At 47.3% G+C, this 14866-nt stretch overlaps 1 protein-coding gene across 1 annotated transcript in view; it reads right to left on the minus strand.

Annotated features, from left to right (window-relative positions):
- Positions 1-14866, minus strand: part of LOC308141205 (myosin-9-like) — a 66050-nt gene that overhangs the window by 28510 nt on the left and 22674 nt on the right. The window contains 5 exon segments of the mRNA XM_080511272.1: positions 233-250; positions 948-1041; positions 1126-1153; positions 4576-4732; positions 12602-12933. Of these exon segments, the coding sequence (XP_080367398.1) occupies positions 233-250; positions 948-1041; positions 1126-1153; positions 4576-4732; positions 12602-12928 (624 nt within the window). The 5' untranslated portion in view covers positions 12929-12933.

Here is a 14866-nt window from a genome sequence, read left to right on the forward strand (position 1 = left end):
TCCATTTTATCCTCCTATTGTCTGGCTGAATTTTTCTCAGGAACACAAACGGCTGTCAATGAGCTGCAAACAAAACTTCCTCCCCGCTTCCTATTGGCTGGCAAAGACACGTCACCTCTGCGCCTCCAGCAGGGGGTGGGGGTGGGGGAGGAGGAGGAGGAGGAGGAGGACGATGACAGAAGCAGGTGGGGAGGAAGAGAGAATGAATCGGGGGGGGGAAGAGTTAACTCACATGTGTGAAGACCGAGCTCTGTTGACGGGAAGAGAGAAACACATCAAGCTCAACAAAACCCAGTGGAGGGACGCGGCGGCGGCGGCGGCGGCCATCAGGGGACGGAGGACGGCGGCGCAGGTCGCTCTTCAAGACATAGAAACCTGCACCGCCGCCTCCCTGAGCCACAAACCGACTGCGGCGACGCCACTGTGTGCCGACGGATTAACAACCAGGACCAAAACGGCATCACAGTCCGTGATCGATGAACAGAGTCATGAAGGAGTGAAGTGACATGGAACCAGCGGGGAGTGAAGACTGGGGACGCACCGACGCCGACGGCAGGCCTGAAACATCTCCGCCCGGTGCCGGTGCGTCCCCAGTGAAAACACTCCAACGTTCATTCTTGTTATCACAACGGCGGGAGAATTTATTGCCAATACATGTGATGATTGTTACTAGGAGGTTGTACTTTAATCCCTCTTACAGTTCCAGCAGGAACACTGGGGGGGTTCCTACTCAACTCAGTGACGGATCAGGCAGTTAAGCTTTACTCTGTTTGATAGAATTCATCTGTGAATTATATTAAAAACGTGCCTATTGTATCACTGGAGTGTGTCTGAAACTGACACAGACAGAAATCTACGTTTAATTGCAGGTTCATCCAGTTTAACTTTGTTCTCGCTTGTTTTGAAGACGTTTGACCACTTGAGGAAAGCTGTGCAGCAGGACTGACCTGATCCTTCTTGGTCTTGTGAGAAGACGCCACGTGAGCGAGGTACTGGATGACCTTCTTGGTGTTCTCCGTCTTTCCGGCTCCAGATTCTCCCCTGCAGAAACACAAGATCAGTCCGGGCAGACCAACACGTTTTCCGAGCGGCGTCTCACTTGACCGGCTGGACGTGGAAACTCACGTGCAGAGGATGGACTGGTCCTCGCGATCTGCAACACACAAGGGCAGATGTGGATTATGCAACCTGTGCAGAGCGGCATCTTATCACTGCAACACACAGGAAGTCAATATCCGGGCTTCTAAACCAGTGTTTCTCAACCACTGTGCCGCGGCACACTAGTGTTTCCGCGAGATCTCGTCAGGTGTGCCGTAGGAATATAGCCAATTTCACATTTCCTCTAGAATAACATTTACTCTCACAGCCGCCGTCAGCCGTGAGAGCAGTGTGCACAGTAATCATGTATAAACACTGTGGCGAGCGCCGAGGAAGAATTGCTGCGACGAGATTGTTTCTTGCAAGCTAATCACCAGAGGCTTTTATTTTGACATGAACACACACAACCGGAGCTTCATAACAGGACGACACTCCACACAACACATTTCTCACTCCTGGTTGCACACCAACATCCAACAAACCAAACTAGAGGAAATAATGAACTCTCTGAACCGAGGAACAAAAACACAACATAAACACAAATCAACACACAACAACCCCAACAATAACCCTCCATAACCTCCGGCAACACATAACCTGAACTCCCATCATGCCCTGCAGCGACCAACTCCGTGATGCTACAATACTCTTCACCACTAGAGGGCAGCACAGAACTTTGGCGGTGAAATGTAAACTGACAGACGTCAGTGTGGTTCATCTCCACCTCCTGCTACCATCTTGTATCAAAGTACTGTGTCAGTGACAGTGATGGAGAAGTTTTAGAAAAGGAAGAATGTGAACCAGGATCTCAGCTCTTCATCCATCAGGTCCAGGTTTCACACTGAGGGAGTCACTATTGAAAAAACACATTGGGAAATACTTTTTTTCTGTATTTATTTGATTCCTGTTGATAAAACTTTGATGAGAAAGACTTTATATTGTTAATAGAGGCTACAGAGTTTCACATTTTAACATTTTCGGGTGGTGGTGGTGGAGTTTTCCAAAGAAAAAAGTGTGTCTTGGCTCAAAAAAGGTTGAAAAACACTGGACTAAACAACGAGGTTAATTGGCGCTGTTGAAAGGTGGCCGGGGCGAGTGGCGGAGACGTGGCGTTCCACACGAGAGCGGCGACACAAAGGCTCTGCAGGAAACGCAGCAATGTGGTAAAAAAGGTAGAAACACAGGAAGTGTGCATGAGCAGAGCTCGGGCAGGACGTCCGTTTGACTCGCAAACAAAATCCTGAGTCAAAGCAGGAGAGTCGACTCCAACTGTCAGGTTGGTTTTAAGACTAAACTTGTTTAGTGTTTACATGGCAGGGGGTAAAAATGGCAGACCGTGTAGTGTTCATGTCGGGCCACCAGTGGGCGCTGTTGTACGCTATAAACCAGGGGTGTCCAACATGCGGCCCGGGGGCCAGAACCGGCCCACCAGACGATCTGACCGGCCGCCATGGGATTTTTGAAGTGTGAAGTGTAAATATGAAAAGTGACAGAGGATCTAAAAACACCAGATTGGCAAAAATGATATTCAAAAACCACTCTTGGTCAGAATTTGACCCCCGACATTAATGCGTCTGTGGAGATCACATGACGCACCGCCTTTCACAATAAAACAACGAGTCCAACTGATGTGAAGTGATACTTTAGACACGTAAACTCAAAACAATTTCCAGACGATGACAAATTGTTTTAATCTGAATAAAAACATAATATCCAGGTACAGGTGACTGAGGGTTTGTTTTTTGTGCAAATATAATAATATCTGATTTCCTTTAATGTGTATATTTCAGAATAAGACTGGCAAATTCCTGCAGTTACAAAAGGATCAAAAGAAAAGACTTTGACATTTGTCCATATCTGCAGTTTAATGTGATGTTTGACTTGTTGGGCCTCCAGAGGTCAGAGGTCAGGTTGATGTGGCTCCTCAACTGGAATCAGTTTGACGCCCCTGGTTTAAACCATTAACAATCGGAGCAAACGTCCAAGTTCGATCATTATTACCGTGACCAAAGTAAAACCACCAAGTCCCCGGACAATATGGGAGTTTTGGGGTTTTCATTTGGCCTTAATTAAACTCCTTAAAGCAACGCACCTGGAGGAAAACGGAATCGTCTCCACTAACGATCTCCTGCTGAATTCTGCCCTTCACCATCGGACTCTTGCGTCTAACCCAGACGTCCTGCAGCCACGGGGCCATTTGATGTTCTCGCATATTGCCATAAAATTCTAAATCTTTTACAACAAACTCAATAAGCAGCATGCAATTCCCATTTTTAACTGGAGGTGGACACAGTTGTGCAGTAAACATGCAAATCTAATAAATACAACGATCACACGACTGTCAGCACGAAGGAAATGTGTTCTACAAAGCGTGCAATTAAGCATAAATGTACATAAGAAAATGTGATTGGAAACAACACACATTTAGCTTGTAAAGCTCGGGTTTAAGTTCTTTCAAATGAAAACGTTTAGCTCTTTGATGCTCTCAGTAAAATACATTTTGAGTGGAAAACACAGATTTCCTCTGGACAGAAGTAACTGTGCCGCTCAAAGCTCGTTTACCTTCAAACACTCCTGGTGCACCGATTTCCTCTACGACAGTTTACAGGAGAAAGTCATCGATTCAGCATTTTTCTTTCACAAAGGTTTTGCATTTATATGGAAACTTATTTCAAAACGATGTCCACATACAGGGAAACGGCAGAGACGCTGAAAACCATGGAGTTCGCATGCTGGGCCACTAGTAGGTGCTGTTTGTTATTGGGACACAGAATGCTATGAAAGTTACGCATTTTCACTTAAACGGAGCCTAAATCGTTATTTTAGGCGATGGAATCCAAACCTTTAGACGGTTTGAATGTGTTGCATTCGGCTTCATGACGCTGCTTCCAAAAACGTGTGCTAAGGCTTCGGCCTTTTCTACATCTCCACTGCAAAATGTGCTTTATTCAAAGATATTCCTTGCCGAAGTGAAGGAACAACTAATGTTTTTCTGTTGCAATGTCATGTTCAGAAACATTTTTCCTCCCCCCCGTCACTGACCTTCTCCTCTAACGTCATTAAGATGTTCCACGTTTAATTAGTATTACGGAACTTTTCCACTCTTCCCTTCCATCAAATTCGACCCGAGCTTCGACCTTCGTTAAAAGCAGTTTCTTGCACGAGTCCCGGGCCAACGCTCCGTCCGTCTTGCAAGATTCACACACATCTGCTTTGTGCTTTCACCTTTTACTCGCGTCTCTCCTGCACGACGTCGTGGTTTTACTAGAAGGTAATGATGCAAACATGCTGCCAGTACTACAGAATGCACAAATAAACCTTTTACTCCGAGGAGCCTTAACTTTTACGGCTCTGACAAACCGCTCCTCCACTAATGCGGCTCTTTAAGAGTTCATTTGGTTGGTTTCTAAACAGTCCCGGGTCAGTGAAGTAAACCTGAATAAAGAGTCCCAGTTCTTCCCTGGATCCAGGACTTACCCTGCATCATGCTCCTGTACGCCGTGTCGGTGATGGCGTAGATGTGAGGCGGCATTTCGTGCCTCTTCTTGCCCTTGTACATGTCGACGATCTCCTCCGAGTAGATGGGCAGGTTCTTGTAGGGGTTGATGACGACGCAGAACAGACCGGAGTACGTCTGGGGGGAATCAGAGATCAACATTCAGCACGTCAGACTGGTCACACAACTTTTAGCACTTGAATGACACGAAAACAGAATGCATCTTGTTTGGCACATCGCCTATGGCGAATGTTTTTAAAACACACTCTGGTGCTCTGGCCCCCTATTTTATACCACTTGTTAAAAATCTTGGGGTAACGTTTGACAATGGGCTTAAATTTGATAAACAGATTAGTTCTGTGGTCAAAGCTTCTATCAGCTCCGTCTCCTGGACAAAGTGAAGCCGTTTCTGAACCAACGGGATCTTGAGAAGGCGATACATCTTTTATTAGCTCCAGACTGGACTGTAACGCCCTTCATGTGGGCCTCAGCCAGTCTTCCTTCATGTGGGCCTCAGCCAGTCTTCCTTCATGTGGGCCTCAGCCAGTCTTCCTTCACGTGGGCCTCAGCCAGTCTTCCTTCACGTGGGCCTCAGCCAGTCTTCCTTCACGTGGGCCTCAGCCAGTCTTCCTTCACGTGGGCCTCAGCCAGTCTTCCTTCACGTGGGCCTCAGCCAGTCTTCCTTCACGTCGGCCTCAGCCAGTCTTCCTTCACGTCGGCCTCAGCCAGTCTTCCTTCACGTCGGCCTCAGCCAGTCTTCCTTCACGTCGGCCTCAGCCAGTCTTCCTTCACGTCGGCCTCAGCCAGTCTTCCTTCACGTCGGCCTCAGCCAGTCTTCCTTCACGTCGGCCTCAGCCAGTCTTCCTTTACGTCGGCCTCAGCCAGTCTTCCTTTACGTGGGCCTCAGCCAGTCTTCCTTTACGTGGGCCTCAGCCAGTCTTCCTTTACGTCGGCCTCAGCCAGTCTTTACGTCGGCCTCAGCCAGTCTTTACGTCGGCCTCAGCCAGTCTTTACGTCGGCCTCAGCCAGTCTTCCTTTACGTGGGCCTCAGCCAGTCTTCCTTTACGTGGGCCTCAGCCAGTCTTCCTTTACGTGGGCCTCAGCCAGTCTTCCTTTACGTCGGCCTCAGCCAGTCTTCCTTTACGTCGGCCTCAGCCAGTCTTCCTTTACGTCGGCCTCAGCCAGTCTTCCTTTACGTCGGCCTCAGCCAGTCTTCCTTTACGTCGGCCTCAGCCAGTCTTCCTTTACGTCGGCCTCAGCCAGTCTTCCTTTACGTCGGCCTCAGCCAGTCTTCCTTTACGTGGGCCTCAGCCAGTCTTCCTTTACGTGGGCCTCAGCCAGTCTTCCTTTACGTGGGCCTCAGCCAGTCTTCCTTTACGTCGGCCTCAGCCAGTCTTCCTTTACGTCGGCCTCAGCCAGTCTTCCTTTACGTCGGCCTCAGCCAGTCTTTACGTCGGCCTCAGCCAGTCTTCCTTTACGTCGGCCTCAGCCAGTCTTCCTTTACGTCGGCCTCAGCCAGTCTTCCTTTACGTCGGCCTCAGCCAGTCTTCCTTTACGTCGGCCTCAGCCAGTCTTCCTTTACGTCGGCCTCAGCCAGTCTTCCTTTACGTCGGCCTCAGCCAGTCTTCCTTTACGTCGGCCTCAGCCAGTCTTCCTTTACGTCGGCCTCAGCCAGTCTTTACGTCGGCCTCAGCCAGTCTTCCCTTACGTCGGCCTCAGCCAGTCTTCCCCTACGTCGGCCTCAGCCAGTCTTCCCCTACGTCGGCCTCAGCCAGTCTTCCCCTACGTCGGCCTCAGCCAGTCTTCCCCTACGTCGGCCTCAGCCAGTCTTCCCCTACGTCGGCCTCAGCCAGTCTTCCTTCACGTGGGCCTCAGCCAGTCTTCCTTCACGTCGGCCTCAGCCAGTCTTCCTTCACGTCGGCCTCAGCCAGTCTTCCTTCACGTCGGCCTCAGCCAGTCTTCCTTCACGTCGGCCTCAGCCAGTCTTCCTTCACGTCGGCCTCAGCCAGTCTTCCTTTACGTCGGCCTCAGCCAGTCTTCCTTTACGTCGGCCTCAGCCAGTCTTCCTTTACGTCGGCCTCAGCCAGTCTTCCTTTACGTGGGCCTCAGCCAGTCTTCCTTTACGTGGGCCTCAGCCAGTCTTCCTTTACGTCGGCCTCAGCCAGTCTTCCTTTACGTCGGCCTCAGCCAGTCTTTACGTGGGCCTCAGCCAGTCTTTACGTCGGCCTCAGCCAGTCTTCCTTTACGTGGGCCTCAGCCAGTCTTCCTTTACGTGGGCCTCAGCCAGTCTTCCTTTACGTGGGCCTCAGCCAGTCTTCCTTTACGTGGGCCTCAGCCAGTCTTCCTTTACGTCGGCCTCAGCCAGTCTTCCTTTACGTCGGCCTCAGCCAGTCTTCCTTTACGTCGGCCTCAGCCAGTCTTCCTTTACGTCGGCCTCAGCCAGTCTTCCTTTACGTCGGCCTCAGCCAGTCTTCCTTTACGTCGGCCTCAGCCAGTCTTCCTTTACGTGGGCCTCAGCCAGTCTTCCTTTACGTCGGCCTCAGCCAGTCTTCCTTTACGTCGGCCTCAGCCAGTCTTCCTTTACGTCGGCCTCAGCCAGTCTTCCTTTACGTCGGCCTCAGCCAGTCTTCCTTTACGTCGGCCTCAGCCAGTCTTTACGTCGGCCTCAGCCAGTCTTCCTTTACGTCGGCCTCAGCCAGTCTTCCTTTACGTCGGCCTCAGCCAGTCTTCCTTTACGTCGGCCTCAGCCAGTCTTCCTTTACGTCGGCCTCAGCCAGTCTTCCTTTACGTCGGCCTCAGCCAGTCTTTACGTCGGCCTCAGCCAGTCTTCCCTTACGTCGGCCTCAGCCAGTCTTCCCCTACGTCGGCCTCAGCCAGTCTTCCCCTACGTCGGCCTCAGCCAGTCTTCCCCTACGTCGGCCTCAGCCAGTCTTCCTTCACGTGGGCCTCAGCCAGTCTTCCTTCACGTGGGCCTCAGCCAGTCTTCCTTCACGTCGGCCTCAGCCAGTCTTCCTTCACGTCGGCCTCAGCCAGTCTTCCTTCACGTCGGCCTCAGCCAGTCTTTACGTCGGCCTCAGCCAGTCTTTACGTCGGCTGTGCTGTCGTCTCTCCACCGGCTTCCAGTTCCTTTCAGAATCGATTTTAAACTTCTGTTTGTTTTTAATGCCATCAATGTCCTGGTCCTTCTTACCTGTCTGATATTTTAACTCTAGTGACCCTGGAGGACCCTGGTTCTTCAGCTCAGCTTCTTATAGACGCTCCAAGGTGGAGATATAAACAGTGAGGTGTCGCTCTTTTGCTGTTGCTGCTCCCAGAGTGTGGAACAAACTGCCCCCCACATTCGCACCACCACTGATCTCCGCCTTTTTAAATCAAAGCTGAAAACCCATTTTTTTTAGATTGGCTTTTAACTCAGTCTAGGGCAGTGTGTTTATTCTGTCTGCTCTGTTGTTATGAATCTCTGGGAGCTTCACCAACCTGCAGCACCGTCACTCCTCCACCAGTCAGACCTGTGTTTTATTTACTGTTTTTATGTATTATTCTTGTATTTGTTTCTTAATGTATTGTTTTTATAGCTTTGTTGTAAAGCACTTTGGGTTCCACTGGGTTATTGTAAAGGGCTATACAAATAACATTTGATTTGATTTTGATTTGAATCCTAAATAATAATAAAAAATAAACCTACTCTTCACTACTTATATTAAAAATTCAAGTATATTCATTCACCCAAATAGTCCGATTATCAATGAAAGAGAATCTCAGCGTTTAATTTCACCAAGCTAAGCTCATGGTAACATAATATTTGTGATTATTTCCATCCCAGGTGTCAGACGGCGGGTCACACTCAGCCCGTCAGTCCAACCAGCAGCAAAATCTTATTTACCAGCTGCGGGAAAACATGACATTTACTGCAATGTCGTTATGTGACCACCGGGGGCGCTCTTTAGTCAGGTGATCAGGATTACATGACAGCTACACAAATGTTCTGAATATGCAGTCGAGATCTTTGTTCTGTTCCAGCGACATGTGGCCAAATGTTTTATGCCTTTTAAGACGTAAATAGTGGATATTGTAATTATTTTTTTCCTTCTTCAAATGTCAGGCTTGTCATGTGTTGTAAAGGGATAGCTCATTAAATGTGAACTTCTCTTAATATTTTGTTGCACTAAAAGAAAGGCAGAGATTTAGAGTCCCAGTTATTTATAGATTACAAAGCTATTATTTACTGTTCCGGCCCAATTGAGAGCAAATCGCACTGTATGTGTCCTGTGAGGTACAGTCAGTCAATTTGACATCTTACTTGTTCAAAAGCATTTAATTTAACATTAAGGAAACAATTGAAATTGGGCTCAGAAACGCTGTTAAGGACCATGAAGAAGGCAGAAGGTGGCCACATGGCGCTCATGTCCAGTCGGGAAAGTTTGGGTTTAACAAATGTATATAAAAATTTTAAAAAATCAGCTTTGACTTCTGAGTTAAAAACATCCCCTGCTATATTTAGTAGAATTTTTGATTGATATTCATGAAGCGATTTCCCACATTGTAACAGCTGAAATATGGAAGTAAAACTGTGCCGTCGGATTCTGAATTCGAATTTCTAACTGAATTTTTTTTTACCATCGAAATCAGACTTTGAATTTGAAAAGATGTCGAATTTCAAGCACGCATCTTTTTTTTGCTTCTGATTTTTTTTTCAACATCTAAAAATATTCAGTGTGTAAAAATTCATCTGCAAAAAAATTCAACCGCAAAACCCAACATCCAATCAAAGGGAAGCCTTGTTGGTCACGTGACCAGGGCACCACTGGGCCAATCAGCCGTGGCGGCCAGCGGTAGTGACGGCGCTTCGGTGAGTATTTGCCATTTATGTCTATTAATTCTGCAAGAGACATTAAACCACACGTTGCAAATCACCAGAAGTTATGAAGCAACATATGTGGTGAACTTTTAATGAGGTGTGAAAATGTTTTCAAAGAAATTACATTTACTGTATGGAATGTTTTACATGCAGAAAATAGTTCAATTGTCTCCTGTTTGATTTTTTTTTTAACGTCCATTGAATACTCTAATCTGCGCAGTGCTTGTTATGGCAAAAACACATTCTAACCTGCCCCTGCAATAATGCTTCTAGCACCACCGTCAATGACCTGGTTATGTCTGTTAAAATGTGTTTTTGCCATAACAAGCACTGGTCACGTGACCAACAAAGCTTCCCTTGAGTGAACGAGACAGGTATCGATTGCATCGTCCTGATGACACAGATTCTGGCTGTTTTGCAGCTGAATTTTTTTTTTGCAGCTGAATAATTTTTTTTTGCAGGTGAATTTTTTTTTTTTTGCAGCTGAATTTTTTGCAGCTGAATTTTTTTTTTTTTGCAGCTGAATTTTTTTTTTGCAGCTGAATTTTTTTTTTTTGCAGGTGAAATTTTTCGCAGCTGAATTTGTTTTTGCGGTGGAATTTTTTTGCAGCTGAATTTTTTTTTGCAGCTGAATTATTTTTTTTTTGCAGGTGAATTTTTTTTTGCAGCTGAATTTTTTTTTTTAGCAGTGGAATTTTTCGCAGCTGAATTTGTTTTTTTTGCAGCTGAATTTGTTTTTTTCGCAGCGGAATTTTTTTTCAAAGTCTGATTTCGATGGTACAAAAAAATCAGTTAGAAATTCGAATCCAGAATCTGACGGCACAGTTTTACTTCCATACTGAAAGGACTGTTTTATTTTTTAACGTAGATTTGAAGGGATCCTAATCAGCGTGGTGGAAGTAAACACGGCGAATCCTGCGACGGCTCACGTCACTCAACTCCACTGCAGAAACGTAAAATGCAGCTTTGCATTAACACAGTAAAGGCTGTCGTGTCGCGATAATAGCGTCTCAGTAAGAAACAACAACGACAAAAGCAGATAAAGTGAACTCTGCATTCCCTCGGCAGCGAGCCGCTCACATCCCAAGTTTCTCACGAACTCTTGATTAGCGTCCCTCCAGACGTTACGCAACGCCGCCCTGCCGCAGGTCGAGACTGACCAGCGACCTGGGCCGCTGCTCTACGGCTCGTAAACATCACACAACCACACGGCACCATCGGGAGCACGAAGCCTCCGTGAAATCTACTAAAGCGTCACTTTTGTTCTCTGCGTCTGATTCGCATCTCCAAACATAACTTAAGTGTTTCTTTCCTCCCCGCTCTGCATTCCGGCGCCGGCTTCCCAGCATCTCTGTACCCCCCCCCCCCCCCCCCCCCACCCCCGAGAGACGGTGAACGTGGAGACTCTTGGAGCCTGCAGTCACTCAAGCCTGAACCTCCAGAGGGGGCGAGGAGTGTTGATCTGACCGGGGGTCACTGAGCCAGAGAGCACAAATCACTTCCAGCCCAGAAGATGAGTGTAAACCACATTAATTACAGGGGCAGCAACAGCAGCTACGACATGATTTACATTCCATGTCCATTTTGCGTAAGAACTGTAGACCTCCTCCCTCCCTCCCTCCCTCCTCCCTCCCTCCCTCCCTCCTCCATCCCTCCCTCCATCCCTCCCTCCCTCCCTCCTGTAACCCGTTTCTCACATCACTCCAGTGCTGGGCGCCATTGTTCCCGCAGGCTTCCTGTTTACAAGATAACTCCCAGCAGGGGGGGGGGGGGGGGGGGGGACACAGGACACACAATGGGTGGACAACATCGCTGAAATGCCAGGAGCATGTCAGCAGCTGCACCTTGTCTGCACACAATGAGTCATTTTGAACAATGGAGGACTAGGAGATAATGGGGATGAGCAGCCGGCTGTTTTCTGTCCCAGGACGTGACGACACCCTGTACATTGCTACTGTAATGAGACGTACTGAACTATTTATTACACAAGGCAGTTGTTTTTGTGTTTTTTTAATATGTCCAACTGAATCCTCTAAACTACACTAGAGACACTTTTGTAATCCTTCGTTATCGGACTGCAGCTTCCACAGGTTATCATGGAAACAGAGGGAGTGAATGTGTGTAAACATCGGAATTGAATCGGGAATTTCTGGACTATTGAGCTGAATATAAGCTGCACCCACCAAAAGAAAAAAGAAAGAAAGGTCAGAGTTACATGATGCGCCTGAACACATCAACCCTGCATCAGTGTCATGAGGCTCGTTAACCCCGAAAAATCCATAAATTAGCCGAGTCATTAAAGCGTGAGGCTTGTAGTGCAGCAATTATAGTCATCAGTGTGGAGACGCTTTATGATATATGTTCCCTCATCTTGACCTAATGGACACACACACACTTGCATAGACTCACGTACCTACGTATACACACATGCGCATATATATATACACACACATATATATATATACATATACACATGCATATATATACACACACATATATATATATATATATACACACACATACAGACACACCTTTTCGCCTGCACACACACACACACTCCGGTGCACAAAACACACACACACATATATATATATACATACATATATATATATATACACACACATACACATATATATACACACACACACACACACATATATACACACGCACACGCACACACACACACACACATATATATAAACACACGCACACACACACATATATATATACACACATACATACACATATATATACACACGCACACACACATACATATATATATATATATATATATATATATACACATACATATACACACATACAGACGTATACATATATACACACACATATACATATACATATATATATATATATATATATATATACACACATACATATACACACATACAGACGTATACATATATACACACACATATACATATATATATATACATACACACACACACACATACACACCTTTTCGCCTGCACACACACACACAAGCACTCCGGTGCACAACACACAGACACACACGTACACATTCATGTAAATGTGTAATGGGTCTGTTCTCTTGTTGCAGCTGTACTGCCGGAGAGCGTGAGGCCACTCTTCAGCAGAGCTGGATGATTCAATCGGCGCTCCATACTCACGTAGATGAGTCCGGAGTAGTATCTCTCCTTCAGGTTGTGCAGGACGGAGGCCTCGTTCAGGCAGGTGAGCTCCGCCATGTCCTCCACCTTGCTGAACTTGGGCGGGTTCATCTTCTGGATGTCGTCCTTGTTGACCCGGATCTTCTTGCCGGAGTCGGCCAGCTCCACCACGCACTCGTCCCCGCGCTCCTCCTTCACCGAGCCGGCCTCGAAGCCCAGCCGCTCCGACGGCACCCACACCAGCTTCTTGGTGGCCCAGTCGGCCTGCGCCAGCGGGTTGTTGACCAGATTGCGGTCCACGTACAGGAACTTGTCGGCGTCCGACATGGTGGCTGCCGGGGGAAGAGACGGGGAAGAAGAGCGGGTCAACAAACAAGGTGTGACAACGTGTTACGACCCAATGGGGCTGATCGGAAAGACAAAGCTGAAGTTATGTAAATAAGCCCGCTCTTTGGCCATCCTTTCATCTACACACGTCATCTCTGGGGAATGTAAAGGTCACCCCTGCAGCGCTGCACAGCTGGGGAGGGTTCACTGGACACGATCCGCCCGTCCAGCTCCTCCACCGGGAGGCCGCCAGGCGCTCACACCACCACCAGGGGGCGTCTCTGTTCACTCTCATCACAGGGACTCCACAGAACACCAACAAGACCCAGGAGGACAGGGACTGGCGGTCCTGACCCTGGAGGAAACCTTCTTCTTGGCCGTCTACTGAGCATGTGCAGAAGAGCTTCAGTATTCACTGTAGTGCAGGGGTGTCAAACACGACCCGCCGTGTGATTTTATTTTATAAAGTATAAATATGAAAAGGGACAGAGGCTGATCTAAAAACACCAAATTGGCAAAAAGGACATTTAAAACCACTCTTGGTCAGAATTTGACCCCCGACATTAATGCATCTGTGGAGGTCACATGACGCAACGCCTTTCACAATAAAACAACGAGTCCAGTTTATGTGAAGTGATACTTTAGACACGTAAACTCAAAACAATTTCCAGATGATGACAAATTGTTTTAATCCTGAATAAAAATACGATACCAGATACAGATATTGTGGGGGTTTTGTTGCAAATATAATAATATCTGATTAACTTTAACATGTAAATTTCAGAATAAGACTGGCAAATCCTTGCAGTTACAAAAGAATCAAAAGAAGGAAAGACTGACATTTGTCCATATCTGCAGTTTAATGTGATGTTTGACTTGTTGGGCCTCCAGAGGTCAGAGGTCAGATTGATGTGGCTCCTCAACTGGAATCAGTTTGACGCCCCTGCTGTAGTGCATAGCAGCATTTTCACCGTCTCTTTTCAGTCCTTCTGAACACTGTGGTCGTGTAAACGGACCCAACGTCGGCATTTTTCTCCACTGTCAGTTCAAAACGTTGCCCCGAGTCGGTCCTCACGTTTACCCTCACCTGCCCTGCATGTCAGCCGCAGAAAACCACTCGTCTATAATGAACATACGAGAATATAAATAAATCCAGTTGAAAGACATTAAAACGATCGGCAGAGATGCATCGTGGGTCACGACAGAGCAACATGGCGGTGCAACACGTGTTTTGCAGCAGGAAGGCCTCGGCAGCCACCTGCTCACAAAGACAACATGGGTTTATGCAACCGCAGTCATTATCCAACAATTTGTCATGTTTGAGAGAGGGTGGAGGAGGAGGGGGGGGGGGGGGGGGGAGGAGGAGGAGGAGGAGGAGGGGGGGTGTCAAATTTAATCCAACTATTACTACAAATGGGGAAAAACTCCAGAGCAAATGTTTTACATCAAAGGGGTTCATCTAAAACTGAAAGAACAAAAGTGAGGTGGAGGTGAAACGTCATGAGAGCTCTGCTGCCTCGGCTTCACTCCACCTGCTGACGGGGAGCGCCACCGCTCCACCTGCTGAGGGTGGAGTCAGACAGGTCGAGCCGGAATCCAGGGGAGGGAGAGAGAGAGAGAGCGAGAGAGTTCAGCTCCAGTTAGTAATTAACCCGATCATAAACTGCACTTTCTCTGCTGCCTCAGACTTCTCTAGAGTGTCTCTCTCTCTATATATATATATATATATAACTCTCTCTCTCTCTATAGCTCTCTCTCTCTCTATAGCTCTCTCTCTCTATGGCTCTCTCTCTATATATAACTCTCTCTCTATATATATATAACTCTCTCTCTCTATGGCTCTCTCTCTCTATATAGCTCTCTCTCTATATATATATAACTCTCTCTCTCTCTATAGCTCTCTCTCTATATATATAACTCTCTCTCTCTCTATAGCTC

Source organism: Blennius ocellaris (assembly GCF_963422515.1).
Source record: "Blennius ocellaris genome assembly, chromosome: 16".
In the NCBI taxonomy this organism is placed as follows: Eukaryota; Metazoa; Chordata; class Actinopteri; order Blenniiformes; family Blenniidae; genus Blennius; species Blennius ocellaris.